Source organism: Barbus barbus (genome assembly GCF_936440315.1).
Source record: "Barbus barbus genome assembly, chromosome: 31".
Classification (NCBI taxonomy): Eukaryota; Metazoa; Chordata; class Actinopteri; order Cypriniformes; family Cyprinidae; genus Barbus; species Barbus barbus.
In genome coordinates, this window is record NC_136759.1 from 6566663 (window position 1) to 6593267 (window position 26605).

The window sequence follows — 26605 nt, forward strand, 5'->3', positions numbered from 1 at the left end:
GCACTGCTGAGGTGTTATGGAGGCCCAGGATGCTTCGATAGCGGCCTTAAGCTCATCCAGAGTGTTGGGTCTTGCGTCTCTCAACTTTCTCTTCACAATATCCCACAGATTCTCTATGGGGTTCAGGTCAGGAGAGTTGGCAGGCCAATTGAGCACAGTAATACCATGGTCAGTAAACCATTTACCAGTGGTTTTGGCACTGTGAGCAGGTGCCAGGTCGTGCTGAAAAATGAAATCTTCATCTCCATAAAGCTTTTCAGCAGATGGAAGCATGAAGTGCTCCAAAATCTCCTGATAGCTAGCTGCATTGACCCTGCCCTTGATAAAACACAGTGGACCAACACCAGCATCACTGACTGTGGGTACTTGACACTGGACTTCAGGCATTTTGGCATTTCCCTCTCCCCAGTCTTCCTCCAGACTCTGATTTCCGAATGACATGCAAAATTTGCTTTCATCCGAAAAAAGTACTTTGGACCACTGAGCAACAGTCCAGTGCTGCTTCTCTGTAGCCCAGGTCAGGCTCTTCTGCCGCTGTTTCTGGTTCAAAAGTGGCTTGACCTGGGGAATGCGGCACCTGTAGCCCATTTCCTGCACACGCCTGTACACGGTGGCTCTGGATGTTTCTACTCCAGACTCAGTCCACTGCTTCCGCAGGTCCCCCAAGGTCTGGAATCGGTCCTTCTCCACAATCTTCCTCAGGGTCCGGTCACCTCTTCTCGTTGTGCTGCGTTTTCTGCCACACTTTTTCCTTCCCACAGACTGCCCACTGAGGTGCCTTGATACAGCACTCTGGGAACAGCCTATTCGTTCAGAAATTTCTTTCTGTGTCTTACCCTCTTGCTTGAGGGTGTCAATGATGGCCTTCTGGACAGCAGTCAGGTCGGCAGTCTTACCCATGATTGCGGTTTTGAGTAATGAACCAGGCTGGGAGTTTTTAAAAGCCTCAGGAATCTTTTGCAGGTGTTTAGAGTTAATTAGTTGATTCAGATGATTAGGTTAATAGCTCGTTTAGAGAACCTTTTCATGATATGCTAATTTTTTGAGATAGGATTTTTGGGTTTTCATGAGCTGTATGCCAAAATCATCAATATTAAAACAATAAAAGGCTTGAACTACTTCAGTTGTGTTGTAATGAATCTAAAATATATGAAAGTCTAATGTTTATCAGTACATTATAGAAAATAATGAACTTTATCACAATATGCTAATTTTTTGAAAAGGACCTGTATATATATATATATATATATATATATATATATATATATATATGGAGCCAAGACAATTTGGTCAGGCCACGCAGTGACAAATTCTTGACAGAAATTTCCTTAAAAGATGTAGAAAATCAAATAACAAAATCACTGCTGTAAATAAACTAAATAAATAAATAAAATAAACTCACACAGTGTAACTAAACACTGTGTGAGAGAGAGAGGTTTTGTCTCAAAATTGTATAGTTCCTGGCATATAGGCCTATCCCTTGTGAAAATTGGTTCATGTTTGGTTTGTTGTCTGCTGCTTGTTGCCAGAGAAGTATTTTTGCGCATATGCACCTGCACAAGCTACATGGAAGGGTTTTGTATTGAAATTTAACATGCAATTATAGTGCATTTAATATTACCTTTATTCATTTAACATGAGAATCATGTCTGATTCAGAGTCTGAAATGGTAGTATTTTGCACACCCAGTCATTGGCATTTTCTATCTTGGTGTTAATGAGAAGTGTGGTTGGCAGACATTAACAAATGCCATATCACTTTTGGTCTGTTTATCAAGTAACATGTTTAATGCTATTGCATAAAATGAAACCAAGACCATAAACACATCTAATTATAAAGTCCTGAGCTAATGATGGAAATAGATTTGGGCCTGATACAGTATAGCAGATGTCTTCCAGTAAGAAGGTGGCAAAATCTACACATTTTGACATGTCTGTTCGAAGGTTTTAAATCAGGGAAATGTCCTGTCAATGATGGGATTCATAATGACGTTTTTGTATCACACCAAACACATTGTCCTACTGCTGACCTCCAACAACAGAATAATTCACAACTCATGTCTAAAGACATCTACTATAGCTTACAGCTCAGAAAATACAGGCACCCTCTGGCCTTTGGATTGAAATCATGACCAATGTATTGGCAGAGCTGCAAGTCATTGGGGCTGAGGATATCATGTCCTTCTGCTGTTGCCATCCGCTGGTAGCAGAAGCAGAACTTTCTGTCCGTGCACTGGCTATAGGTGACTAAAAACAGCACCCATGACGATCCACGAGGAGCTTAGCGTGCGCTCATAAGTTGGATCGAATTTCATAATAGGCGCCTGTAAGGGGTTACGCATGAGACAGAGGCTTCATGCGTCGATATTACAGAGTCTGGTATGCAGCAGGTTTAAAATGATTGCAAGCTGTTGATTAGTAAGCAACAGAACTCGTCAGTCATGTGGATTTTTCTAGAACCCTGTTGACTTTTCGATGCTTTTGTTTTCCATTCACAACAAGCTCTAAAAATGAGAAATAGCTGGAAGACAAATGGACATGGATTACACTCTTAGTTTAGAAAATATACATCTGTATAAAGGAAAATATATATTTGAGGTTTTTTCTTTTTTTTGCACAGATTTCTTAGTGTGATGTACATTTTTTAAGTTCAAATATTCATGTAGTTTCTGAATTAATGGGGTACAGAAAGCTGCATGCACAATAATTACAATATTGCCACTGAACTAAATTAAATATTAGAAACTTTATATATATATAGAGAGAGAGAGAGAGAGAGAGAGAGAGAGTGCCCTTCATAAGTATTGGAACAGTAAAGACAAAATTGCTCTGTTGGCTGTGGAGTCAAGACATTTGCAAATATGATTAAAAGATGAATATGAGTCAAAACTACAGAATGTCACATTGTATTATTAGCCGTTTCAACACATACATGTTTTACCAAATAAAAAGAACAGCACTTTTAGAGTTCATCCCACTCATTGATGTGAGCATAAGTATTGGGACAGTTGAACATAAGGCAGATATAAAATATTAAAAGCTATTATTTAGTTGCGGATCCCTTGCGCACAATCACAGCAGTGAGTCTGTGACCCATAGACATCACCAGACTCTTGGTCTCATCCTTTGAAATACTTTTACCAGCCTTTAATGCAGCCAATTACAAGTGTTTCTTGTTTTGGGGAGTTTCTGTCTTTACTCTAATCTTTGTCTCATCGGTCCATAAACACAGTTCCAAAACTCTTCTGGCTCACCTTTGTGCTTTTTTGCAAACTCTAATCTTGTCTTTCTATTTTTGGTGCTGGTCAGAGGTTTGCATCTTGCTGTGTAGCATCTGTAATTCTGTGTCAAAGTCTCCTGAGGACAGTAGATTGTCAGAGCATCACCCCAGCTTTCTGGAAGTTGTTGGTGATTTTACAGACACGTCTTTTAGGATTCATTTTCACAGCTTTTATGATTTGTCTGTCATCAACTACTGTTGTTTTCTCAGCCGATCAGGTAGTTGTTGGTTGCTGGTGTCGCTGGTGGTTTCCAAACTCTTGATTTCTCCATGCCCTTTATTTTTGCTAGAGCTCTAATTGACTTCCTCTTTTCTTTTAGCATCCAAATTGCTTGCTTTTCTCTCAAAGTCAGCGCCCTCATCTTCATCCTGGTTTGTGTGTGTCATCATCGAATGCAAGATTCAGAATACAGAAGTAATGGATATAACTGATACGACAAATTCCCTGCTTTTAATATCTGAAGAATTAATGCAACAGGACACAGCTGATCACTTAGAAAGACCTGTGAGGCAACTGTTACAATACTTATGCTCACATCAGATAGAGGGATGAAACTCTAAAAGTGCTGAACTTCTTAGCTGGTAAAACATCTATGTGTTGAATCACCCAATAATAAAATGTGACATTCTATAGTTTTGTCTCATATTCATCTTTTAATCATATTTGTAAATGTCTTGACTCCACAGCCAACAGAGCAATTTTGTCTTTACTGTTCCAATACTTTTTGGAGGGCACTGTATATATATATATATATATATATATATATTACAATAATTATATTTATTTAAACAGTTAATTTCCATATGTTTCTGTATTTCACAGTTCAGGATAAAGGCAATGACACTGCAGAACATTTTCCGATTTTATTTCAAATTGTGCAAAACACAATTTTATATTTATGGACAAAATGTGTTTTTTACTGTCCATCCACATGATTAATATATAGCAGAAAAAAATTAATGGCCTTTTTCATTGAGAACAATAATATTACATGTCATATCAACAGCCAAAATACAATTCAAAGACTTTATTTTGATTGGACCTAACTCCTCCGGAGATCATTTTTGTCATACATTCTTTTCAATGCATTGACAGAAGTCAGAGTTAACTATATGAATGTGTGATCTCAAATATAACATAAACAACTCAGCTAAAACTAAAGAAAGAAGGAACAGGAAATAATAAGTAGTAGTAGTAGTGCTGGAAATGAACTCTTGCGCTTTAGGATGGTACATCCGTGTCCATATTATCTCACTCAGTCAACAAATGATTTCATCAGTTCACAAAATACCACAACTCCCAGACAGATCCAGTTTATCTTCTACACGACAACACTGGTAAAATTAGCCAAGGAGCATCTTGTCGATGGGAGGAGAAAAATAGCGAGAATAAAAAAAGAGGTATTGTAATGCAGCAGATGCGATCAGGCTGTGCCGAGGGGAATGGTGAAGGAGAGGTAATCTCCCACCTCACCCCACTGCGCTCTGAAATGCTGGAATATGGTGATCCACGTCGTCAGCACGGCCACCCACACTATGAGCCCCACAGCTGACTTCTTTACATCTGTGGAGGTCAGAAGAAACAGGATACATTACATCCTAGATGTCACAGACTGTAACTAACATACATCAGTCATTTCACGGACAGCACAGTGAACTCTGTTACACATACGAAGTCTACTGTATCATATTTGATATGCAAATTTCCAAGTTATGAGCATGATCAAAACTTAAAAGCTGAAAAACCTGTTTTACACAGCCTACTATGTACCTACTGTCGTCTGATTGATAGTTTATACAATTTTAGCAAATACAAGGCCTTTTAGTGTAATTCTAAAAGTGTCCAGTCAGGTTGTGGTCATGGATTTTTATCGAGTAAACTTAAGAATAACTTATATATTGGTAGTAATATTTTTTATTTATTAATATTTTAAAGTTTACAGTTTACACGGTTATCCATTCATTATTTCTTAGTAAAATCAATAAAAACTACAGAGCTTCGATCAAAAAAATAAACATTTAAATATAATCTTACAAAGACATAATGGTAGGTATAAAACGACAACTGACAAATTTTTTTTTTTCATTTTATGCACGTAGTCTGCAATACTGTTATAAAGATCGCATTTTACAACTATGAGAATTTCATCTTTCTTTTTGGCCATATAAATATCAGCAACTGCACCAAATTGGATTTTTTTTCCAGTTTTGGTATAAAATCGAGACACTTTTTTGTGTGAGATCCATATTCTCACTCATTTTTTAGATTTTGTCTAAAAGATTCAATAACATTTAATACAAATAATATATATATATATTTTTTTCTTACTATTATTTCATATGACATACTTTATAAGGCTAACTAACCACAAAACACAAATACAATATATAATTAAAGAAAAAGTAAAATTCATCTGTGTAATACATTGGAAACCACCCATTGATGCCAACTATTAATCTTAGTTTACAGATTAAGAAATGTAATTTATAGAAGAATAACAGTCCTTATTGTTTTGACTTAAAGTTAACGATTTTTTTACATTTATGCATTTTGCATACACTTTTAACCAATGTTAAATGACATTTTACAAGTATGTAATTATGTAGTAGCAGTTCTGAAAAAGCAACAATGCTCACCATAATAACATCCACAACAAGACAACCTTACAACTTAAATAAAGCATTGTATATAATACAGGTGACTGATAAACAGAAGTAAATCCATAAAGTGCTTCTTGCCCTTAAAAGTATCATGAGCCTTGCATTTAAATACACTTTAGTTTACACAAACCCAGCTCAAGAATTCCAGCGAAGGAACAGCATCTATCGGCCTGTTTGGAGCTGCTATGTAAATATAGTCTGAACATTTCTGCACGGTAAACTGCAATGAATCCCTCCAGACTTTATTATCTGAATATCGGCGTACACTGACACAGAAATAGAATTCAGTCTGTGTAGGCAGATACTTTTCACATTTTAAACCAGATTGTGGAAAGAGTTGAAAGGAGGAATATCACCCACAACAATGTGGTAGAACAGAGATCACATGTATTCTGTCACATACTCACATGATTTTATTCGGGGCTGCTCGGTGTAAGTTGGTTTTAAAAACGCTTCTCTGAAAAACCACAGAACGTTCACCAACCAGAGGAAGGGGAGAAAAGCGAAGCCACCTGAGGAGCAAATCAGCACAATGAGAACAACAACAACACATCCTGTTATGATACCCCACTCTCACAACATACCCAAGTAGTATCTTCTACAGAGGCTAAGCTTCTCCTCATTCGGCATCCGTTCGAGGTTCATAATGTTTCCTATAAAGAAAACACTTAATAAATCCATGCAACTGAATTGAGCAATATGCTGCAACATTGCTGCCATCTGCCTACATAAATCAGTACTGCCATAATACATGATGATTCACATGATTGCTATTACTGCAAAACATCATGCATTAAAACCGCCATCACAGCTTTGTCACATAATCAAATCATCTAGGCAGAAAAAAAATGATAACACTGCTTGAAGAACAGTGTAAATGATTAAAGCATTAAGAAGAAAATCATTCTAATCTACACCTCGTTACTGGACCGCGAGCGAATAATAACTGCTTGCTGACGGCAGACCGTCTGTTCTAAAACCTCACACGGATCGTTTGTTTTAATAAAGGAGAGAGAATACCTTAAAAGACGAGCTCAAGCGAGAAAACGGAGGGTTTAACACAACAAAGGCGAGGGGGAGACAACTTTCATGGTTCCGCTTCCTGATGAAAACTATGGCGTGACGTCACTCCACGGTGGTGCATGATGGGTAATGGAGTTTTCAGGGACAGGCGTGAAAAACGTGAGACTGGCATTCATCACAGGTTGTAGTTAACCCTTCACAAAACCCTTCACATTTTTACTTTAACTAACAAAAATAAATAAATAATGCTTAAAAGCTATTATTTTAATTACAATTATCTTCGCAGATGTTTAATTTCAATTGCCTTTATGCTTGCAAATTTTTTTGACAGTTTTGCAATCAATCATTTTTAAATCAGCATAAATTAAAGTCAATACGCCAAATACTGCCATCATATAAATCAATAGCTAATAATAATTTTATATTTAATAAATAGTATTTAAAAGCTAAATTATATATCATTTATGGTATTATAATTACTGAGAGTTATTTACATGTGCATGAACAATGTGCTAAATGGTCACGAAAATACTCAAAATCCATTAAAATAAATATTTTACTAAATGTTAAAAGAATAAATTTACATTAGGAGGGAGATATTCTGATATAATACGGAGATGCAACTATGAATGCTCAGATTTTATTTTATTTTCATTTTGTCTATTGAAAGGGTTTAAATAATTGAAATTACTACGCAAATGAATATAATGAATTATAATGAAATTATCATAACGCCTTACTGCTGACCTCTAGAACCATAAATATGTTTCCACATTTCCAGTTTTATTTTATTTAAATAATTATAAACAATAAATGATATTAGTAATTATAAATATATTGTATACAATACGTCACGACTTTACCCTTTACCTATTTAAATAAGTAAATTAATAAATAAATGAAAAGTGTTCATGCATGACACCTAATTTTTTTTACTGTATTATATATTTTGAAAAATTATATTATATTAAAAAAATTATATAATAAAAAAAGCACTATATTCAATCTTTGTCTAGACAGTTTTGTCCAGAAGTTGTGTTGTGGAAGCGCACTTCATTCTCAGCCTACACGTCCCATAGTGCACCGGGCGTCCACCCTCCTCCCATTCAGCGCTTTCCCTCTTCTCGCAGCCTGAGTTTCTGTCTATCGGTGTTGTTGTTGATGCGATGATGGCGGCAGCGGGATGCGGATCAGCAACCGCGGCTGCTGTTGTGGGCGCAGGCGGTATAGGCGCGGCGCGGGGTCGCTTCCCCGGTCGGCCTTGGTCGTCGCGGAGCCGTTTGCGTTCGGAGAAGCGATGGCAGCTCGGCCGCTCTGGGACAGATCTAGACGAGATCTCCTCCAACGGAGGCCCGAGGCCCACCTGCCTGGTGCTCGCGCTGAACGAGGACCAGTCTCACTTGCGCCTTCTCGGGCTTGAGGCGAGCTACAAGAGCCTGGTAGAGGCTGGATACAGCTCGAGTGGGAGCGAAGAGGTGAGTGCATGGGCCGAAGTGTCATTTTTCACGGCAGTATTCAAATGCACCAGAGTGCGCTTGTTTTACGTGGCTGTGTTTCGTAGGAAGGAATAAGAATACAAGTAGCGCGAGCGCAGTGTCTGCCGTATAGCGTTACATTAAAACACGGAGGAGGGGGGAGGGCAATTATTGTAGCTTACAACAGAATGAGGTTCAGAGATCATGCAGTTTGATTTTTTTTTGTTTTGTTTAATTTATACAGTTATAAGTTGCGTATAAACGCCACTGTATGCGTTATCTGATTCTTTTTGGACATGCACATTGTTTTTATTTCTATGCATGCACCAGTTGCAACACCCAGTTTGCTGGACTTGATTCTTGTGACAGATCGCTGATCAAAGCATTCAGTGCTGGATCACCTGCAGTGAAGAACAATGCTATTAGTTTGATGCTTAGAGAGAATAGGTTTGAGACAATGAATATGCATATGTACACAGTGACTTTATCAATGCAAAGCTGACACTAACTTTTACTATGTGTTACTTAGGTTTACTCCTAGCATGTCAGCCTAAATCCAGTGAATTTATTTTATATTTTTTGTATTTAATATTCACGGTGATGCATATTATCCTGTTCCTAGTCAGTGTTTCTAAATTCCCTTGTGTGTTAGCAACAAATGGTGTAAATGCATATTTTTATTCCAAAAATATGTGGAAATAAAAGCCAGCATGTTTTATTTTGTCTGTCTCTCAATATATTTAGATTTTAGTAAGCGTAATATAATATTTTATTAAAATACTTTTCAGTCTAGTTACCTTCATAACCATCATTAACTGCTTTGAGGTTCTATAAATATTCACAATGACAACTTTATCATGTATATTTTGGTAGGTTTTGTCTGTAGGCGATGATCTTAAATGGTTAGTCCTGTTAATATGGTCTTTTGCAGTAAATGACTGATAATCGTATAGCAATATTGGCATCGTTTTTGAAGCATCGTGACCTTGAGCACAAAACTACTAAAGAACGAGTTGTCAAACCTGTTACATTTAGAAAGGCATAGCTAGTTACTATATAATATCAACGTATATTTAGCCAATTAAATTGTGAGATTTTAGTGCGAGATTTTTCAAAAGGTTTAAAGTTAGTGTGAACCATTCGTAGATAATGTGGTAACTGTTTTAGTTTATTGATTAAATTGGACTGGCATATTTGATATAGATTGGTGTCCATGCTGGTCAGTGTTATGTACAGCATTGCCTGGAAATACTAGTGAATTTGAGATTTCCACAACATTTAAAGTCATGGAAATGTGTGGTTTTAGAGTTTCGTTTGGAGAAATCTCAAACAACCCAAAAAAGTCATGTGAATTCATTGGTCAAAAGGTGTGGGATCTCTATATGTCTTTGCTTTCATGCTGTTGCACTTGTTTCTCCTATGCGTCATGTATCATTGGCATGGAAATATGCTATGGTTACTTTGTGTTGTGTTCTCTGAGCAAAAACATGCAACTGAAAATGAAAAAAAAAAAAATAATGATCAAGGTCAAAGTTTTGTAGACTTTGAAGGCTTGAAGACATGCTCTGACGCTTGCCTTTATATAAAAATAGATACGGGCCATCGTCTGTGTATTAGTTTCTATGAAGTTTACGGTTTCGGTTAACAACTTCTGTAAACTTAAAGAGTTTACAGGGTCAAGCTCTACCAACATGCATGTCTGTATAGGACGTTGTATCGACCAGTGTTTGATTTTTGTTAAACTTATACAAATAATTTTTCATGTTTTTAAACATTGTTAAAATACCAGCTAATGTATTGGTGAACTGTACTTTACCTGAGGGCTTTTTCATAATACTAAATAATTAATCAGTTATTTCAGGTTCACGGGTGGTTAACAGCAGAGTTGTTCCAGTTGCGTTGTTTCACACCAAATAGATGTTTCAGTTCTTTCTTTGTCTTTGAGCAGGAATAGTGTTCTGTGAAGTGCGGAACAAGAATAAGGGAGTTATGTTTTCTACAATTCAGTGTTTTACCACCTGTAAGGCCTAATTTAGCCTACATTCAAAATCCTTGTCAATACAGAAATGCATTACTTTGTTGTAGTGTTCTTTAGTATATTCAGCATGTTGTTAATACGATGGATCTCGAACAGGACGTTCATCTACTCTGCAGCCCTTTATGCAGAAAAATGTCACAACTTTTATGAATAACAACCTATTTATAAATGTACAGTGGTCTCTTAAAACACGTGCTGCCTGTTTTTAAAGGTTCAGCAACATTTTTGAAAAATATGCATTTATTCATTTTAATTTTTTTTTTTTAACTGACATTTTCCTTTTATGTTGACAGTTTATGTAAAATTCAAAAGTTTGAAGTCTACAAGCTTGTTTTACCCCCGGTTTCACAGACAAGACTTAAGCTAGTCCCAGACTAAAATGCACTAGTCCCAGCCTAAAATGCACTAGTCCCAGCCTAAAATGCACTAGTCCCAGCCTAAAATGCACTAGTCCCAGACTAAAATGCACTAGTCTCAGACTAAAATGCACTAGTCCCAGACTAAAATGCACTAGTCCCAGACTAAAATGCACTAGTCCCAGACTAAAATGCACTAGTCCCAGACTAAAATGCACTAGTCCCAGACTAAAATACATGTTTGAGCTGTCTCAATAGGAAATATCTTGCTCTGACATAACTTACAATATGTCAGTGTCATGTTCTATGTCAAGATACACACCTTAATGTTTTTTTCTAAGGCATTTTTGTAAAAGTTGCTTAAATATCTTAATTTAACTAAGGCCTAGTCCTGCCTTAAGCTAAGCCCCGTTTGTGAAACCAGGCCTTAATGTTTTTGAGAGAAGTTTCTTTGGTCACCAAACAGCATTTCTGTTTATTGAGGCAATTTCAGTCTTATGTATTGCAGTGCTTTGAGTGTGATGGAGTTTTATAAATAAACGTATGATAAATGTTACTAATTATTTGATCAAAAATACAGCAAATGCAGTAATATTGTAAAATATTATTCAGTTTGAAAATAATTTTCAGCATCATTACTCCAGTCTTTAGTGTCATATGATCCTTCAGAAATCATTCTAATATACTGGTTTGCTGCTCACGGAACATTTCTTCTTATTATCAGTGTTGAAAACAGTTGTACTGCTTAATATGTTAATATTAATATAAGCATTAATATTTTTAAAGGATTCTTAAAGAAATTAAAATTTATAAGAACAGTGCTTATTTGAAATGGATATGTCTTTACTGTCACTTTTGATCAATTTATCGTGTCCTTGCTGAATAAAAACAAAAGTATAGAGAAAAAAAAAAACCTATTCCACTGACCTCTGAACTTTTGAACTTTGGTTTATGTATATGTGTACTATGTTACAGCATGTAGTGATGTGAACTGTTATTCTTTATCAAGCATGAAGGCAACAAACAAATGAAATGTGCACTTGAAACATATTACGCTTAAATTTAAATGTGTTAAAGCTTGCTTCTGTTTTTCACTTTCAGGGAGCTGAATTCAAAGGCTTTGAAGTTCAAGATGAAAATAGCAGTGCCCCGGTTCGAGCTGGACGAAATGCATGTAAACGTAAGTGTGTCTTCAGATGCAAATTGTCCTGAGAAGCTTTAAAAGACTGTTGTTTCATTGTTTGTATGGCTATTTATCTTAAATTCATTCCATACAATTAAAAGAATATCACAATCTTGTACAACAGGGCATCACTTCAAGCACTCCAAAATAAAAAGTATTGGCATAGTTAGTTTAAAAGATAGCCTACTTATTATTTCAGTCTCTGTTTGATATTCACTGTAGCCTGTGGTGTAAATCTTTGAATCACTTGATTATATTTAAGATGGGAATAAATATAATTGGAACAGTGGAATAAATATAATTGAATTGTAATTGAACTTGTTCTGTTTCAGGTAATCGTGTTTCAGCAAAGTCGTCAAAGAGGATACGTCAAAGGCGGTCTCTTCCAGTGTCCCCTTTAGTCGAGAGCACAGGTTCACAAGATTCTCAAAATGATTCAGGTTCTGTTCAGCAAATTCACAGTCAAGAGTCTCTAAAGGACACATCTGTAGATGATGGTGGTGGTGATGTTTTGGAGAAGCGCAGCAGGAGAAAAAGAGGATCGACAAATCAGGAGACCCAGTCAACTCCAAGAATCACAATCAAGTTGGTGGCTAAAAAGAAAATGGTTACAGTTCCATCAGTGCAACGTAAATCTGGTAAAAAACAGAAGGAAATCAAATCTGAAGTTACAGAGAGTCAATGTGCCCAAATCTCAAGTGCTCATGTGAAATTAAAGACAAATGTACCAGCCAGGGAATGCAGTGCTGGTGAGGCAAAGGAGGAGGTTTTTACTAGAAGGCGAGGAAGATCTGCTGACAAGAAATCAGAATCCACTCCGCAAACAAATCCTGAAAAAGAGGCCAATGACCAAAAACTAAAGCTGAGGAAATCAACTCGAAGGTCTCAAAATCCACTGCCCAGTGAAAGTATAGAGCCAAAACCTGATGAAAAGTCAGCACAAGAAGCATCAGAGGTGAATAAGCTTGTGATTAGGAGACAACTTAGAAGGTCCTCAAATGTTCCACAGGAATCTGGTGACCCGAGTTTAGCAGAGTCGCTGTTGGAGGTCTCCGCAATTGATGAATCCAGGCCACCTTTAAAGAAGAAAAAAGACAAAAAGAAAAAGAAGAAGAAAAATCGCAAAGAATCTGAAAGGAAAAAGGAGCCTCATTCACCAGACCTTGGCCCTTCGTCTGATGATCCTCAAAAGCTCTCTTTCGACAATGATTTTGTTGGAATTCCAGGTCTGAGACTAACCAGGATACGAAACCCCAAAGCCAGGTCTCGTAAGAAACGCTGCAAGTTTGTGTGGACTCTCACACTGATGAAGAGCAAAAGCAAAGATTCCCAAGTTCAAGAGAATCTCAGTAAATCCCAAGAAAGCAAAAGCAATGATTCCCAAGTCCAAGATGACCTCAGAAAAACACAAGAAATCAAAACCCAAGAGTCTCAAGTCCAAGAGAGTCCAAACAAAGCAGACAAAAGCCCCAGCACAGAGGCAGAAATTCCTGTGAAATGTGATGAGGAAGTAGATGTTTCTACAGAAGCAGAATCCACATCCGCTCCTTCCAACATTTTGGAAACCAGTTCTTCACAGGAGTCACAAAATGTAGAGAACACTGCCAGTGCTGTAATTCCCGAAAGCCCAGAGAACCCCGTGGCCATTGAGAAGGTTGAGGAGACCCCAGAAAAGGAAAACAAGGAGGTTCTTGAAGGGTCAGAAATTGCAACAGAAGCACATCCAGAAGAGGCCACTCAGACGGACCCAGAAGATCCGATCAGTAAGGATACCGTTCCACCACTTCAAATCAAAGTTGTGTCCTCACCAGGTAAAAAAAAAAGTCTAAAGCAGTCCTTTTTAATTCAGCAAGTCACAACTTCACCTGAAATAAAAGAACCCGCAAAACTCGAAGACCATCAGCATTCAGAGAAGAGTGAGAATGTGTTGGACATTGTTGGAATGACTGCTACCACTCCCACCCCTAAAGTAAGGAAAAAACTACATCAAAACACTGTTCGGAAGAAGCGTGCAAAACATAAACACTGGACAATTTACAGGCGAAAGTGTAAATTGAATGCATCTCAAGAAAACCCTGCTTCTGAAATTGCAACTGAAACTGAATCTCAGGTGGAGGAATCACCTGTATCACCAACAGCAGCGCCACCGCCTGTAGAATCCAAACCAAAAAGGCATTCTAGTAAAGTTGCGCATAAAAAAGGTAAAAGGTCCGTTCCACCAACCACAGAACCAATACCTGAAGCAGCCGAAAGTCAGGTTATTGAACAAACTGTTGAATCACCTCCAATCAAACCATTTCTTGAGACAGAACCCCAGCTGGAGATAAAACTTGAGACACCATCAATCGAAACTGAAGAGGTTCTTGTATTAGAGCCTTCCATAAAGGATCAGCCACAGGTACCTCGTTCTTCAGGCAGACGAATAAAACAGGTCAAACGAAGACGAAAGTCTCTGATAGGACGGCGGATTAAAAATTCAAAATTGCTAAAGAAGGAGTTGGTTGAGGTTAGTGAAGAACGTCCACTGATGACGGGCTCTGGAGTAGAAGAGCCTAAACTAGTTGGTATATTCTCAACAAAGTACAAGAGGAAACGAATTTCGAGTCATCAGTCATTAGAGGGTAGACGGAAAAAGGCCTGGCTCTTATCAAAGCAACTGGAGAACACCAGCGGAGATCAACTTTCTGATCAGGCAGAAAAGGAATCTATGATTGTGAAAACGGATGGAGAACAAGACATCCAACACAGCAAAACAAAATTCATGAAAACCATCAGACATTTCATAATGCCAGTCGTGAGTGCCCGATCCTCTCGGGTTATCAAAACGCCAAAGAGGTTCATGGATGATCTTGGTATGTCAGACCTTCCTCGCAAGAACTCCCAAAAGAAGCTTGGTCTACAACCAAAATCAAAGAAACGTGATTCTAGTGAAGATGGTGAACATGGGTCCCTTCAGTCTCAGGATGAAGATACAGTTTTGAGTGAAGCTGATCTTGATTTGTCTTCCACTTGGGAATCAAAACCTAAATCACCAGATGACGCTGAGATCTTCAGTGAGGAGAAGCAGCCTGGGAAAAGACGATCGCTACTCAGAGATCCCAGTTTCAAATGGGGAGTGCTGGAGCCTGCCAGTGACGACGTGTATACCTTCAATGAAGATCTTGACAAGGAATTGGAGACCTTGCTATCTGCCAAAGATTTTACAGTGGACTCGTTTCTTCATCCCGTCCAAAAGAAGAAGAAATCCACAAAATTCAAAGCGCAATCATCAAAATTTAGGTTATACAAAAAGCTTAAACTCAAACAGAGTCTCGCAAGGCGTAAAAAGACCCCAAAGGACAAAATGGGTAAAGTTGTATCATCCCCTGCCAAGACGGGGAAGAAGGAGTTGGAAGAAGGGGCCAGTCTAATAAAGTCTCTCAGAGACATGAAGAAAGAAAAAGCAAAACTCAAGATTGAGGATCTCAACACCCCTGGGGTTGTTCGCAAAGTCTCCATCTGTGTACGAGCTCTGAGTGCCAAGTTGCTGGCACAACACCAGGCAAAAGACATCCAAGAGGATGACCTGCCAGATGAGTTCTCCATTCATACAGACATCTCACTTCCCAATAAATGCAAAGGTATGTTAAGATTTTATTTTAAACATTTAATTACAAATGAACACTAACTGCCTTAAACTCAAAGTTGATTTTCGAAGTCCATGTTCCTAGATCTTCTGACTTGTTTTCTTAAATTGTCCTGTTAGTAAACAGTTAATCTAATGCTGGTTAAATGTTTTCATCAACTGTATTTTATTGCAAATGCCATTTCTCTTTGACTTCAAGGTTTGTCAAGTACTTCTTACCTCATTGACAGTCTGTTGGTCTTAAAGTTCAGCTATGCTTCTTTTCTTTCTCAGACTTTGATGAGATGCATCTCAAAGAATCAGAAGCACTGGTTTCTGAGGACACTCAGAAAACTGCCGTTGATGTTGAGGAGAAAACCGCCAACCAGCGCCCTCGCCTTTCAGGAGCCAACAAGCGCATGTTCAACCTGCTCAAGAAAGCCAAGGTTCAACTCATCAAAATAGACCAGCAGAAACAGCTGAAATCATCTGGGGTGAGTCCATGAAACTGAATGTGTGCCTTTAACTGTTTTTCCAAAAACTGTGGGTCCAAAGTGGACATAGGTGTCCTTTGTATTATTAGCCTACTTTTATTGAGCAAGAAAGCATTAAATTAAAGACATTTATGAATGTTTTAATTTCAAATAAATGCTGTTTATTAATGAATCCAGAAATAATGTATCAAGGTCTCCATAGATATGTTAAACATCACATTTTTTTTTGCTGTACTCTTAATCAAATAAATGCAGCCTTGGTGAGCACTTCTTACAGACATCATAGAGACCTTTATAAATAAACTTGACCACTTTTGAACAGTAGCGTTCGCTTTAAGAAATTATTACCTGGTCATTAGATGCTTGTTGGACATATTTATAATTGAAGTGCTATTAATATTATTTGAATCTGTTTTCACTGTTTTTGGTAGCTCCTGCCAGAGGGTAGAATCACTGCAACTAAGAGACAGAGACGGAAACCGAAAGAGCGGCTTGAAAATGCCTGTCCCAACAAGACTGAAGCTTCTCCAGAGCCGGTAATGTTTTTTTTTTTGTAATATAAAACAAGAACACAGAATTCGACCGTAATCTTAAATGATCCTAATGGGATCAAATAAGATTCCCACTGAATAATTTTTTTAAGATTTGACTAGGTCATTAGGTGGTTTGTGCCGGTCAAAGCAGTATGATAACAGAAGAGAATTTGTTCGGTGCTGTTGTTTTAATCCTTCACTTTACAAATCTCTCCATAAGAAACCTGCCAGAGGAGGACCTCGCATTAAGCATGTATGCAGAGCTGCAGCTGTGGTTTTGGGTCAGCCTCGTGCCATGGTCCCTGACGACATCCCTCGACTCAGTGCACTACCCCTACATGAGAGATCAGATATATCCCCCTCACCTGCAGAAAAAGGTACCAGCACTTACTCCTCAAATTGCAAAGATTACAAATAAACCTAAGAAAGGATCTGATAATAGACCTAAAGCCAATGTGTTGATAGTGTCTGTTACCTTTAGTTAATTAGGTATAAAGCCTGTGTTTTGACTTTTTCTGTCACTTTTGCAGGAGTCGAGTCTCAGTCTGACCCAGAAAGCCCTGTGTTACAAGAACACAGGACACCCAAGTTTCGTCGCGGTAGAGCTCATTTGTTTGGGAACCGGTCTCGGCGGTGTGGGGAGTGTAAAGGTTGTCTGCATGAGGAGGACTGTGGCAGGTGCATAAACTGCTTGGACAAACCCAAGTTTGGCGGCCCTAACACAAAACGGCAGTGCTGCGTGTAAGTATGCTAGTTTTTTTTTTTTGTATGCTGATATTTTACTGCTTTGACTGCTTTATACTCTGTTTATAGTTTAGTCCTGTAGTTACTGGGAGTAACCACCTTTTTCTCACTTCACATTTGACATTAAAGTGGTAATCTTTAATTTTTTAAAATTAATTATTAATAAAATATTACCGTTCATAAGGAAAAATTATCTACTTTGCTGAAAAACCTGTTATTTATGAACTACTAATAACTATTAAGTATTTATAAACTATTAATATTTTGAAATAGCTTATTTGTTTTAATTTGTTACCTTTTTTGTGCTTTTGAAATTTAGTGTTTTTTTGTTTTTTAATATTTTAACATCAATTTTTGGTAATTTTGGTATTTAAACATTTATTTCTAAGGTATTTAGTTACCAAGGCAACATTTCTATTATGTCAATAAAGTACATGTTTTTTTTCATTTTTTTAATATCTGTCCCTGAAAAGTTAAAATCAATGTTGTGCAACAGTTTTCTTGCTTTTGTCAGATTCAAGGCCGTCATATTTTTCAAACTGTTCAGTGTGGTCCTGTTCAATTTAAATAGCTTTCTTTCTTTCTTTCTTTTTTAAAAGATACAAGAGATGCGATCAGGTTGAGGAAAGGAAGGCCTTGAGGCTAAGTGGCAAACTTCAAAAAGGTAAGAACATGTTTTAGAGTGAATGCTGCACTGTTTATTCTCTGTGCATCTGCCATAAACTTTTTCACCATTTTCAGGGCACATGAAAAAGCGACGCTCGTCAATAAGTGCGGGTCACTCGAGTAATGAGGAAGGTGAGGGCGGCGATGGAATTGGGCGAACGTTTCCAGCCTCTCTGGGTGACAGTCCGTCTGTGCGGAAACAGCCTCGCCGACACGTTAAACCACGTTCCTACTGCGACCTGTTGGATTACGACTCTGACTTTGACTGGATAGGAGGATCAAATTCCACCTCCCCAGCCCGCAGAAGAACTCCTGGCCTTCGCAACTCAGGTTAGGCCATAGTATGAAGCTTATTTCCACCAGAGAATAAAAAAAAAATACAACTTTGTTATAAGTATATACAAAATTCGGACTTTATCTGTCACAATTCATACTTTTTTCTCACAATTCTGAAAAAAAAGTTTTTATTGTAAGATATAAATTCGCAATTCTAAAGTTGTGAGGAAAAAAAATCAGAATTATGAAATACATTTTTATTACTTTTTTGTTTTATTCTTTGGTGGAAACAAGCTTATAACAAATCTGACATTTTCATCACGCAATTCAAATTTTTTCTCAGAATTATGAATTTATATCTCACAATTGAGATATTTTCTCTGGATCTTGAGTAGGGCTGGGCAAAAAAAAAAGCCTTTCCTAAAAATGTCCAAATCGCCTTTCCTAAAAATGTACTAGATCTAGTAAACCGTACTGCTCGTCACCGCACGGAAGAGGGTGGTGGGGTCAGCAGAGCTCATTAGCATATAAAGCAACATGGACTAGAATGGCTAGCTAAAAACAGAGCTGATTTTGACATGGTAAAGAAGGATTTTTTTACACTACCATTGAGAAATTTTAACCAAAGTATGTTATAGACTTTTCATTAAGACCCTAAAGAATCATATCCGTGGGCATCCGTGTCAGAAATATATTACTATTCACCCAAAAGTGAAAATTCTGTCATTAATTACTCACCCTCATGTCGTTTCAAACCCGTCAGACCTCCGTTCATCTTCAGAACACAAATTAAGATATTTTTGATGGGATCTGAGAGCTCTCCATAGACCGCAAGGCCAGAAACGTAGCAAGGAGATCATTAAAATAATCCATGTGACACGAGGGGTTCAACTGTAATTTTACGAAGCTACGAGAATACTTTTTGGATGCAAAGAAAACAAAAATATCGAATTCATTCAACAATTTGTCTCCTCTACGTCAGCGTAGCGCCATTTTGGAGAATATCCGCTCGACGGAAACTGCGTACGCTCTTCTTTGTCAGCCGCACTGTGCGGATACGTCTTCTACGTATATTTACGCTTTGAACGAAAACAGCGCATTCGGTATGCGGCTAACACAGAGGAGCGTACGCAGTTTCCATCCAGTGGGTATTCTCCAAAATGGCGCTAGGGTGACACAGAGCAGACAAATTTGAATAAAGTCGAGGGTTTTTTTTTCCCTTTTGCGCACAAAAATTATTCTTGTAGTTTTGTAAAATTACAGTTGAACCCCTGATGTCACATGAATTATTTTACCGATCTCCTTGCTACGTTTCTGGACCTTGATCGTGTAAGGACCCTTGCTGTCTATGGAGGGTCTGTGAGCTCTCAGATTTCATAAAAAATATCTTAATTTGTGTTCCGAAGATGAACGGAGGTCTTACGGGTTTGGAACGACATGAGGGTGAGTAATTAATGACAGAATTTTCATTTTTGGGTGAATTATCCCTTTAAGACTCATTGTAACAACAATGCTACTACTACTACTACTACTACCTCTTTTTTTTATTTTAACAGTAAACCACTGTTGGGCAGCACTTTGTTTGCCAAAAAAATAAAAGGGTTTAATTTTCATTTGATTAGGATAAATTAAATTAATATTTTATGCCTTCATCTGATTACCAGAAAAACATATTTTATAGGGCTCTATTATTGTTTAAAAAATGGGCCCGATCAGTTCTCGCAAAATTTAAAAATCCCTGGTAGCCCTTCGGGCAGGTACTCTTCAGATTTTGGTACCCCGAAAATTAATTTAACTAGCCCTCAAAAATTTAAATATAGAAAATCAGATAATTTAAAATCAGATAAAAAAAAAATTTCAATGCACAAATATCAACAAATATGAAGGAATTTTATTTCACTATTTACAAGGTATCTGCAGAATTTTTAAATGTATGACCCATTTTAAGAGCTGCACAAGTAAAATGAACTGTATGAGCGGGGTTGGACAATGTCTATGGTAACATACAGTAGTAAGCCATAAAATTGCATGATTTACAATTCAGATACAGGTTTTCACAAAAACTAAAATCTTATACAACAGCATTTCAGCCTTAGAGCATTTTTATGAAAAGGGATAAATCAAGCATATAAATTGTTAAATTAAAACGAATAAATATTACGGTCTAATTGTTTAGATAACGTCTTTCTCATTTACAACTCTATGTGCTTGCTGCTTAAAAACATGGGTCGATATTTGAAAAATGTCAGAATTGTGAGAAAAAAATAAAGAAACGTTTTTTTTAGTTCCTTGACAGCAGTTATTCCTTGTTACAGCTCTTTTTTCATCTTGCACTTCTAAACTTTTATAGTTTATATTTCACAATTATGAGTATATTTTGCAATCAGAATTGCAAGGAGAAAAGTCATAATTGTGAGATTAAAAAGTCTAAGTTATTTTTTGTACTTTTTGTTTATTTTATGGTAGAAACAAGCTACCATACCACAGCGAATGGAAACATAGAACCGGTTTTATTCAAAATAAATATTTTTTTTATAATTGAAACCAGAATCTTGTTTGTTTCACAAGTAATTTCAAAGTTTGTATTAATTGCACCACAGATTTTCTGTTGTTTGATGACTTCGTCGGCGACGGCTTTGACGAGGGAGTGCGGCATCGCAGACATAGCTTCCACAAGGTTCCACCCATCAAACGGAAAGTTGAGAAGGTATTATGATTGTTGATATCTGTTGACTCTCTCAAAACTGTCCTCATTCAGCCAAAATGTCATCGAAGCGGCGAAAGCAACTTCCATTGTTCCTTTGTTTGCAGAGCCCTCAGGAACAGACGCCGCCCAGCGTCCTTGCAGCCCTCGCCAATGGTTTTGCAGAGAGAGAACAGGAGCCCGCAGAACCCACACATAAGATCCGTGTTGATTTTAAGGTGAATGTCTATATTGTTCTACAAAACTGAGCATGAAAGTCAAGTGGCTCTCCAAAGATGTCTTCATACACAGTGGTTTACCACATGATGGCAGCACCTGATTCTGTTATGGAAAGATCAGGGTTACCCACTAAAATACTCTTGATACATTACATTAGGATATTTTTCATGTTTTAAAAAAAAAAAAGTCTCCTATGCTTGCCAAGATTGCATTTATTTGATCAATAATAGAGTAAAATATTGTGAAATATTATAATTTAACATCACTGTTTTAAAATGCAATTTATTCCTGTGATGCAAAGCTGAATTTTTAGCAGCCATTACTCCAGTCTTAAGTGTCACATGATCCTTCAGAAATCATTCTAATATGCAGATTTGCTGCTTAAGAAACATTTCTTATTATAATTAGTGTTGAAAATAGTTGTGCTACTCAATATTATGTGAAAATCATGATACCTTTTTTTCATTATTCTCTGATGAATAGAAAAGCACCGCATTTATTTGAAATCTAAACCTTTTGTGAGATTATAAATGTCTTTACTGTCACTTTAAATCAATTTAATGCATCCTTGCTGAATAAAAGTATCAGAGTGTCTATTTACACTAAGTGCAAATAGCCCGCCTTGTTGGCAGAAGCTATTAACACTAACTCCGCCCACCAACGTGTGATTGGGCTAGTCAACGTTACAAAAGACGGACGCCAAATGTCAGCTTCAGTGGTACAGATGGTAAAGTGTGTGTCATACTCCTTTTGACGCGATCGACCCGGGTTCGAATCTGCCCTTTGGCCAACTTTTTTCTCCCTTTTCAAATTTCAGATCACATCAGAAAAGCATTTATTTTTAATAAAAATTAAGGAAATAATCAAAAAGTTGAAAATAAGGTATCGGATAGGGTTAGGGTAGGTGTAGGGAGGGCTTTTGTCCCAATAAGGTGGCATCTATTTAATCATTTGAATAAAAATTACAATGTACACTCAATATGTTATTATTGCGTACTGTTTTATAATGTTTTACAATACTGAGGTGCAGATTATTGCCACTGTTTGCAAGAAGTAGTATAAATAGTAGTATAAATAATAAAAAAAAAATTACACTTGTAAATAGCATATCAATAAAAAAAATACTATTTTTACTGTGTAAATAGAATTCATTGCTATTTGCACTTAGTGTAAATAGTATCTATCGCTAAGAAATAGCCGCTGCCTAAAAGTATTAATTTTAAAAAAAAAATGAAAAAATGAACAAAACAAAATCATCATCATTAGTAGGAAGTTTGATCTCTGTACACAGGTCGGAGTTAACATGCACAAATGTACTCGCATTTCATTAGCTATCTACATATAATGCATATTCATCTTTAATGTATTTATTAAAAAAAAAAAAATCAAAATCAAAACACGTTTACATTGCAGGATTAAATATGATTTTGAATCCAATTTGTTCTGTGTGTTCAGACTTTTGGACCCATTGCATATTTCTCTTAAAATAAAGTGTTTGTAGACAAAGAAGCTCATTGGTGTCAGTGTTTAAATTTTTATTGGTGTCGTGCATTAAATCTTACGTAGCTTTCACATCTCTTATTTTTATTCAAACAGAGTTATTTGTGCTCCTTTATCTTGAGGTGAAAGCGTGCAGCTGAAATGTTCCTTACTCCTCTCTGACTTCCTCCACAGGAGGACTGTAGTGTCCAGAGCGTGTGGGCGACAGGAGGTCTGAGTGTCCTCACCTCTGTACCCCTCGTGCCCCAGTATGTCTGCCTGCTGTGTGCCAGTAAAGGCCAACATGAGGTACTTCCCGACTGCTCTTCATTACAGCATTGCTTTAAACACATTTTTGGAAATGGTTATAGTAATGGGGAAGTTCATTGGTATTGTTTGTCAAATAGAAACCTGGATTTTTTTTTTCTTTCATCATGACAACCTTATGTTGTGCAGATGCTGTATTGTCAAGTCTGCTGTGAGCCTTTCCATCGCTTCTGCTTGGACCCTTCAGAGCGCCCTCTGGAGGAGAACAAGGAGAACTGGTGCTGTCGTAGCTGCAAGTTCTGCCGAGTTTGTGGACGCAAGAATAAAGAATCCAAGGTAATTTGTGACGCTTCAAAACATGATTTTGACGCCTAACCCTAATCTAAATGTATTAAACTACCAATAAAGACCTATTCGGATGGGATTAGTTTTACATGGAGAGGTGGGGTAAAGTAATTATTACCAGAGCTTCTCAGTTATTTTAGTCCCATTCGAATGCGCCAGTAAAGACAATGTCAGTAAAGATTAAGTAAAGTTCTTCAACGGTTGCACCAGCTGTGTTGCAACCTTCAATCCTTTAGGCATATATGATGCTGCTGACATTTACACTCATTATGCGACTACACATTACTTTACAGATAGCTTACGAACTACTAGCTACGTCCTGCCTTACGAACAACTGGTGCAACCAAATAATGTATAGATTTAATTACAAACTAGCTAGTACTTACTAAGCCTCTAGTGTGCACTTAATGTTCTAATTTATGTGAGAACTTACCAATGGCTGGTGCAACCCTACCCAGGAGTGTAGAGCAGAATTATGAACATTTTGTGACATAAACTACCATTCAAAAGTTTTTTGAAAATCTGTTTTGAAAATCAATATATTTTAAAATGTAGTTTATTACTGTGATGCCAAAGCTGAATTTTCAGAAGCAGTTCAAAACAGTTGTGCTGCTTAATGTTTTTGTGGAAACTGGTACTTTTTTGGTTTGTCAAAGAGAAAGTTCGAAAGAACAGCATTTATTTGATATAGAAATCTTTTGTAACAATATAGATGTTTGTACTGTCGCTTTTGGTTTGTTTAATGAGTCTTTGCTGAAGTATTTATTTAATTTGGGAAAAGATCTTACTGACTTTACACTTTTGAACGGCAGTGTGTATATTTTTTCTTGTCATCACTGTAGGTTTAAGGGAAATATTTGTTATTATTTAAAGGAAACAGATGTTCTTTTACAGCTTTGGCACAGGTCATTTTTATTTTTTTGTGCTTTATCTCCGTGCAGCCGCTGTTGGAGTGTGAAAGGTGTCAAAATTGTTATCATCCTGCCTGTCTGGGTCCCAACTACCCCAAACCCAACAAACGTAAGAAGGCTTGGGTAAGTTGACCACAGTGGCACTTTCCTCAACGTGCAAGACTTCCAAAGAAGTTTCAGTATGCTTTGCTGTCTCAGCTGCCATATGTTAGAAAGTGTGAAAGCAAAAAAAAAAAAGCAAAAAAGGGGAACGTCTGTAAGGATCAGGCAACATGACCGTAAAGCTGCAAAATAGCAAATTCATGTTTGTATTGTAACTTCAGTTAAGCCACATATTAAATCATTTTTTTCAGGTCTGTATGACATGCATCCGGTGCAAGAGTTGTGGTGTGACCCCAGGAAAGAGCTGGGACACCGAGTGGAATCATGACAAGGGGCTGTGTCCTGACTGCACTAGGCTGTTTGATCAAGGTGAGAATTAGAGGGCCTGATTATCTGACAGACCTATAATTAATCATGCCAATAAAAATGCTTTTCCAGGTGTTCCAGTGTTCTTTTTGGCATAGAAAATGACATTAGTCGGCATTTGCCAACGCTCTGCAGCTGTTTCAAAAGGGATGAAGTTTTTCATTCCATGCATAACAATTTTTGTGTGTATGTGTGTGTAGGTAACTACTGCACTATGTGCTTCAAGTGTTATGAAGATAATGATTATGATAGCCAGATGATGCAGTGCTCCACATGTAACCACTGGGTCCATGCTAAATGTGAAGGTCTGACAGGTGAGTGACAGAATATTGTGGCCAGATGATTTTATTTATTTATTTATTTAGGTCTTTTTATCTTATTTCATCCATTAAATACAATAATACATTTTAACATGCCATTTACATATATCATGCTCTCTTTTTGGCTTTCATTTCAATGACACTTTGAAACAAATTCCCAAAAAAGAAAGCTGCGTATACCTTTGGTTGTGTGTGTATATATATATATATATATATTTGTGCCTGTAATATGAAACCATTCCTTTGTATCCACAGAGAAAGCATGAATTAAAAAAATGACTTTTTCACTTCCACCATTTTAGTATTAAACTACTGTGTTCACAGGTGTAACATTTTGCAAGCTTCTTATTTCCCAATACATACAAGACATTTACACTGAAGCTTTCTCACTAATTGCACATTTTTTCATGCTATATGTAATGGAGATTCAGACAGTTGCATGATTGTCCCAACCCAGAATGTCATCCCCAAGTTGTTTGTTTAATTGCGCGTTCTCCTTATCTTAAAAGATGACGCTTTATCAATATAATGTGGAAGTAATTGAGAAATGATGGGAATTTTAACCGTTACAGGCTGAATCAGCAGTAGGAAATCTACCGCTTGTGTCTGCAGCTGACTCCTTAAATTTGTGTTTTCTCCCAGATGACTTGTATGAAATCTTGTCGAGTCTGCCTGAGAGCGTGGTGTACTCCTGTCAGCCGTGCTTGCAAGAGCAGCCCAATGGAGAGGACGTGAATGGAGCAGGTTGGAGGGAACTGCTTGACCAGGAGCTGAAGACTGGCTTAGATAGAGTGCTGTCTTGCCTGCTGAGCTCCACCTTCACTAAGCACCTGGTCACCTGCAAGAAGGTGGGCATCTGATCTCTCTTAAACCTAGTTTGCTGTACTTGAAGTTGCAGCAGCTCATTGCTTGTTCAGAAAGCAGTTAAAGAGATAGTTCATCCAAAAATGAAAATTCTGTCATTAATTACTCACCCTCATGTCGTTCAAACCCGTAAGACACAATTTAAATAGTTTCAGAACACAATTTAAGATATTTTTGATGCACGGTCATGGTTCAGAAACATGGCCTCCGCATCACCCTATAGCACCATTTTGGAGAGTGTCACATAGTAAACAACGTATGTACGTGGACACGTTGTTTATGTTCAGATCAAAGTGTAAACAGCGTTTCCGCGTATGGTGATGCTGACACAGAACAGCATACGTCATTTATGTATGTGAAACTCTCCGAAATGCCACTAAAGAGTGACGTGGAGGAGACTAATTGTTGAATAAAGTCATTATTTTTGTTTTCTTTGCGCACAAAAAGTATTCTCGTAGCTTTATAACATTACTGTTGAACCACTGATGTCACATGGATTATTTTAACTATCTCCTTGCTATGTTTCTAAATCTTGATCATTTAAGGATCCTTGCTGTCTATGGGAGAGTCAGAGAGCTCTCGGAATTCATTAGACATATCTTAATTTGTGTTCCGAAGATGAACGAAGGTCTTACAGGTTTGGAGTAATTAATGACAGAATTTTCAGTTTTGGGTGAACTATTCCATTATGCTGTA

At 37.3% G+C, this 26605-nt stretch overlaps 2 protein-coding genes across 3 annotated transcripts in view; one reads left to right on the plus strand and one right to left on the minus strand.

Annotated features, from left to right (window-relative positions):
• Positions 1-4125: 4125 nt before the first annotated feature.
• On the minus strand, positions 4126-7080 carry LOC306851803 (gamma-secretase subunit PEN-2). The gene is made up of 4 exons (XM_079388248.1): positions 6961-7080; positions 6525-6593; positions 6348-6452; positions 4126-4843 (listed from the first exon to the last, which is right to left on the minus strand). The coding sequence occupies exons 2-4, from the start codon at positions 6583-6585 to the stop codon at positions 4704-4706; spliced, it is 306 nt and encodes a 101-aa protein (XP_079244374.1). The 5' UTR covers positions 6586-6593; positions 6961-7080; the 3' UTR covers positions 4126-4703.
• Positions 7081-8044: 964 nt separating this feature from the next.
• LOC306851804 (histone-lysine N-methyltransferase 2A-like) overlaps positions 8045-26605 on the plus strand; it is a 41794-nt gene continuing 23233 nt past the window's right edge. For both annotated transcript variants that reach the window (XR_013782535.1, XM_079388249.1), the window contains exons 1-17: positions 8045-8438; positions 11934-12012; positions 12348-15635; positions 15914-16113; positions 16545-16649; positions 16867-17023; positions 17177-17387; positions 17990-18054; positions 18132-18386; positions 20933-21039; positions 21144-21254; positions 22930-23043; positions 23191-23337; positions 24288-24380; positions 24611-24728; positions 24926-25039; positions 25688-25893. Coding sequence is in view for 1 of the 2 variants with exons in the window: in XM_079388249.1 (XP_079244375.1) it covers positions 8130-8438; positions 11934-12012; positions 12348-15635; positions 15914-16113; positions 16545-16649; positions 16867-17023; positions 17177-17387; positions 17990-18054; positions 18132-18386; positions 20933-21039; positions 21144-21254; positions 22930-23043; positions 23191-23337; positions 24288-24380; positions 24611-24728; positions 24926-25039; positions 25688-25893 (5679 nt within the window). In the remaining variant the exon portion in view is untranslated. The remainder of the gene's footprint in view (positions 8439-11933; positions 12013-12347; positions 15636-15913; positions 16114-16544; positions 16650-16866; positions 17024-17176; positions 17388-17989; positions 18055-18131; positions 18387-20932; positions 21040-21143; positions 21255-22929; positions 23044-23190; positions 23338-24287; positions 24381-24610; positions 24729-24925; positions 25040-25687; positions 25894-26605) is intronic.

What these genes read in the sequence shown, in the direction of transcription:
- LOC306851803 (XM_079388248.1), bottom strand. Translation starts at nt 6,585, where the DNA reads ATGAACCTCGAACGGATGCCGAATGAGGAGAAGCTTAGCCTCTGTAGA. An exon ending in CTGTAGAAGATACTACTTGG is followed by an intron (nt 6,453 to 6,524) that starts GTATGTTGTGAG and finishes TTTGCTCCTCAG; the next exon opens with GTGGCTTCGCTTTTCTCCCC. An exon ending in GCAGCCCCGAATAAAATCAT is followed by an intron (nt 4,844 to 6,347) that starts GTGAGTATGTGA and finishes TGACCTCCACAG; the next exon opens with ATGTAAAGAAGTCAGCTGTG.